This window comes from Poromitra crassiceps (assembly GCF_964638095.1).
Source record: "Poromitra crassiceps genome assembly, chromosome: 21".
In the NCBI taxonomy this organism is placed as follows: Eukaryota; Metazoa; Chordata; class Actinopteri; order Beryciformes; family Melamphaidae; genus Poromitra; species Poromitra crassiceps.
The window spans coordinates 22859770-22864567 of record NC_139638.1 but is presented as its reverse complement, the minus strand read 5'-3'; the positions used below and the strand labels follow the sequence as shown (position 1 = coordinate 22864567).

General features: G+C 46.1%; 1 protein-coding gene across 1 annotated transcript in view; it reads right to left on the bottom strand.

Moving 5' to 3' along the window:
* Positions 1–2472: 2472 nt before the first annotated feature.
* The window catches only part of prag1 (PEAK1 related, kinase-activating pseudokinase 1), a 32277-nt gene continuing 29951 nt past the window's right edge, over positions 2473–4798 (bottom strand). Inside the window, exon 6 of the mRNA XM_083657539.1 lies at positions 2473–4798. This exon is cut by the window's right edge and continues 453 nt beyond it. Within this exon, the coding sequence (XP_083513665.1) occupies positions 4067–4798 (732 nt within the window). The 3' untranslated portion in view covers positions 2473–4066.

Below are 4798 nucleotides of genomic sequence, written 5' to 3'. Positions count from 1 at the left end.
GTGTGTGTGTGTGTGAGAGAGAGAGAGAGAGAGAGAGGGGTAGAGAGGCCGACCGTTTTCCTAGAAATGCCATTCCATTGGTCAAAACACCATAGCAACATGGTTTTCCACCTATGACAACGGAGCAGTCAGTGGTTTTGAAGGAGTGATGTGAAGCAGAAAGCTACGTGGGGGGGGGGGGGGGGGGGTCAAGGGCAGCACCAGGGCAGGGATTGAGGGGAGGGGGGGGGGTGTCTGGGTTTGGCTGTTGAGGCCTGAAGGCTCCAAACTCAAATTGAGATTCCACCACACGCACAGCCAACCTGTTCTGTGTGCAACAGACTACACACACACACACACACACACACACACACACTCTCTCACGCTGCTCCTGGTTACCTGACTGGAATGTTTACAGCACTCTCGTGCCTCTGACTGTTTCTTTCAGTTAGACAATAACACCATGAGGTATCCTCCTCCCAAACATAAGGAGCTAACAGTCACTCACATAGCTACGTTGACACAAATGATCGTTTTGGACAAAACAAAAAGCATCTTATATTCACATCAAAAGACGATGTTTCTAAATAAGCAACATAGTAGCTCCTATTTCTATAAGCCATTCTTGCAGATACCAGAGTGAGCTGAAATGTATTTCCCTGTAGAGGAGTTCCCCCGTGCTGTCTGATGCTAGCGCCGCTGTCCTTGCTTGCAGACAATGGAAATGCTGAGTTTGCAAATCCAGTAAGAAGAAAGTGAAAAAAGGGAGGATTTGGGTGCAGTATGCCTCCATGCTCTGTGCTCTACTAGTCTGGCCTGGAGACGAGTATCAAGAGATTGCTTTTACAGATATGTCCAACTTAAGATGATCAATGTATTTCATAGAACGTGTTGCAGTCCATCCACATTGTAAAGCCATGTCATGCACTATTTATTATTTTACTTTTAATGATGTGTAAAAAAAAAAACACTCATGAAGGGGGAGCAGCATGCGTGTCTGTGTAAACGCAAAGTGTAGAACTGGTGGTTTGGAATGAATCAATCTGGGAATCCGGAGTCTATTTCAGCACGTAAATAGACTCTGGGACAGCCGTACCTTTTTTTTAGGCTTCCTGTACGGGACTTCCACTTCCGCACAGCGGTGCCTTTTGAAAACACATTGCGTTGCTTTTATTTTGAAGGCTAAACATCAAAATTCTTATATTCACTAGCGTTCGGGACCGGAACTCTTATATTCACCCGTACAACAACAGAGCGGCACTGCGCGGAGGCGGAAGTCCCGGGCGGAAGAGTCGCGCTGTACAGGAAGGAAGCCACAGATTGGGAATGAATACCTTTCTGACCCAAAGTTAAAGTCGAGTAGCATTTTGCATTTCGTGGCGTGTGTATTAAGCCAGAAGTCCTAGTTAATAAATACACTGGACTGTGTAGAGTTCAGTACGAAGGTAACATTGGCTCAAAGATGTTAAGATCATGACGATTGGTGTATTTCACCATAGGCATGTGATGTGGAACTGTGGAATTCCTTATCAAATGATTTAAAGGCTGATTCAAGTGTTTTTCAGCTCAAAAAATTGTATAAACAAAGAGTATTTAGGCAATATGATAATGTCTGATCATAGTTCTTTCGGGGTAAATTTTGTTTCAAACTTTTGAGGTACATTTTTTTTTTCTCATACTCATGGCTCATAACTTTATTTGTATTTCTTCCCATGTGAGTATAAATGTGCTGTCTTATTGAAATGTTGTAGTAGGATTCGGCAGTCCATTTTTGTTTTTGTTTATTTAAGTTAAGAATAGGGGGCAGGTAATATAAGTTTTTCTTCTTCCTGCTCCTTTCCGACCATGGAATGTGGAAACATTGAATTGCAATCATTGGTGTATGAAATATCATGATCGGAACAAATAAATAAATGAAATGAAATGAAATGTATATTTGTTTAAAACTTATTTCAGTGCATAGAGACAGTCCGCATGTCTGGGAACGCCCACAAAATGTTAAACGGCTGGCGCGCGAGTGGGGTAAAACCGCCCATATATCTCATGGGCTGACTCACCAAAAGACGGTGCTGCGGCTCTAAACTACAGGTTTGGGGGTTCTAGAGCAGAACACAAGACGTCTGCTCAGATGTGCGTTTACTGCGGTGGTTAAATCCCCGATCGTGTCTGCCTGGGTTGGGCTATCAGTTAAATTCTAACTTTGCTGAATGGATAGAACGGGGCAATTTACCCCACCCTGACCCCGCCCCTAGGGTAACCCAGCGTCTATTGTGGGCGTTCCTAGAGCCTGTATGGGCGTTCCCAGACACTTTAAGTAATGTACTCGGCTATTGTTACTGACAATGCAAATAATATGAAAGTGTTTGAGCACCGTTACCGGGATACATACAGCAATAATCGTTTTATACAATGTGTGATCCGTGTGCAGTGCTATCGGAAAAAGAAGATTGGAACACGCGTAATACTGTGAGAAAAAATATATGCAGAGTTTATTGATAAGAAACAAATAAGTGAGGCTCACACAAAATAATTTGAATCGATAATGTATTAGTTCTGAGATGAGATCATGTTTTTTCTTCTCAAACACCATAAACACCAGTTGTGGACAATGTGGACTGTTAAATTCTTGCAGCGGTTACGAAATTCTTTATTGGAGATGATAACGCTCAGAACTTGGAAGCTTTTTCAGCAGCCTGTAGGGGGCGCTGGGAGGCGGGCAACAGTGCCACTCCAAAAACAAAATCAGTTGACAAACTACACAAAGATATTCCAGTGACTACTACAGGATAACAAATGGTTAAGATAGCATAAATACTTACTTTTGCTACTGCTCATTATCCATGGCTTTTAAGACCTGCTTGGATTTTCTTTTCCATATCATCTACAAATCTCTGTACAAAGTTCTGTCTGTTTCCAGAACATTCTGTGAAAGGCCAGTTTCACAAATATATAATATATATATATAAGGAATATTAACACTTACATTTGGGTTGAGTCACTGTAACATACAGAAACAAAAGGCACTGTGACACGAGTCAAAACATTAAAAATAATATTAACAAAAGTTTGAAGGGAAATGTAATTGGGCCATAACCGTACTGTAGTGACAGCTAATTGTTGCCAATTGTTTTGTCAATCCATTCAAATATTAAGATGAACTAGACAGCACAGCTTATGATAAATTGATAATAGGTTTATTTATTATGCACTATGCAACGCCGCGCCCAACAAGGCTTGTGGGACAACACTATAAAGATGGTCGCCCCGATTAATATTCCACAAGTACAGTGATGTAGTCGTCCTCCTGCAACTTTTTTCCAACGTGTGGATTCGTTTTAAGAATTAGCTTAATTTCTGTTGTTCACACAGTGTATATATATACAGTATACTGCTGTATGTGCCCGTTAAAAAAATTTGATCATGGAAATGTGCAGTAGTGTACACTGTAAGCCTGCTTGTGACGCCATGTTTTTATTTCGTTATCAAAACAAAAAAAGTAAGTTAGCTGCACAATTAGATACAACGCAGCATTATTCTGTTGAGCTGCTTGACACGTAAAGAACGATGACGTACATTATGCCTGTTCTCAGTGGGCAAAATGTCTATTTGATAAACACACACAACACAGTGTCAACCATGAAGCTCCTCCCACTCCACATTGTGTGTGTATACAGTATTTGTCAGCATCAATGGCACAAAGTGATTCTCGTTTTGTGTGTGAATAAATCCTGGTGAATGTGTCCGCACGTTACAGGAACATCGACTGTATATATATTCCACAGCTGAGTTTGAGCTCGTTCATCTGTCACGTTAACAGTCGGCAGCGGTGCAACGTTACTGCTTGTTGCAGAACGGAGTGGACGGCACGGGGTTTGATGCATGGCTCTATGTAGCATGTAGCATGTAGCACAGACAGACAGGCAGGCAGGTTCACAAAAGTAGCACCTGTTCAGGAGTTCAGCCTCTTAGGAGGAGGAGGAGGGCCCATAGTGTCCACTCCAGTCCAGACATCTACATTGTCATTACTGCTCTCTCTCCCATCCACATGTTACATTGGCATCATTCAGACACAACAGGTCAGAGTAAATCACCCCTTGAGCGAGTAGAGCAGCTGGGCGGTGTGGCAGAGAGACAGAGGGTGAGCCGAGGAGAAGTACTGACAGCACAGCCAGTCCTCCAGCTCCGCGTTCCTCTCGGGCTCCAGCGAGCGCTCGGCGAACTTCATCATGAGCAGCGCCCGCTTCACGTCCAGCCAGTTGAGGAGGCCCTCGTGTCGGGCCCCCTCCACCAGGCCCCTCCCCGCCGGCCCCCCGCGCCTGTCCCACTGCTGCTCCATCAGGTCCTTCCTGGGGCCCCAGAGGAGGCTCTGCAGCACGCGCTTGGCCTCCTGGATGTGGATGCGTTTGATGGGGTCGGGTTGCAGCAGCAGCTGGGCCAGCCTCTGCAGGCCGGCGGAGTAGAGCGAGACGGGGGGGATGGGCGGCAGGTCCTCGCAGCTGTAGTCCTGCTCCTTCAGCGCCGGGCTCACCTCGAACGGGTTGGGCTGGTGGAGGAGCTCGTAGATCAGGATGCCCGTCTGGAACTCGTCGAATTTGCGATACTGCGCCGCCGAGACGATCTCGGGCGCCAGCCGGGCGTGGTCGCGCTTGATGCGCGGGTCCACGCTGGCGGAGGCGGCGTCCTCTGAGGAGCGCCGCTTGGCCTTGGCGAAGTTGCTGACGAGGAGCCGGGGGAGGTGGCGCTGGCTGTCGGGCGCGCCCCACCCGTTGCTGGCGCCGGCGTCGTTGGCAGTCTGTTGGGGGTGTGGAGAAGGCAGCTG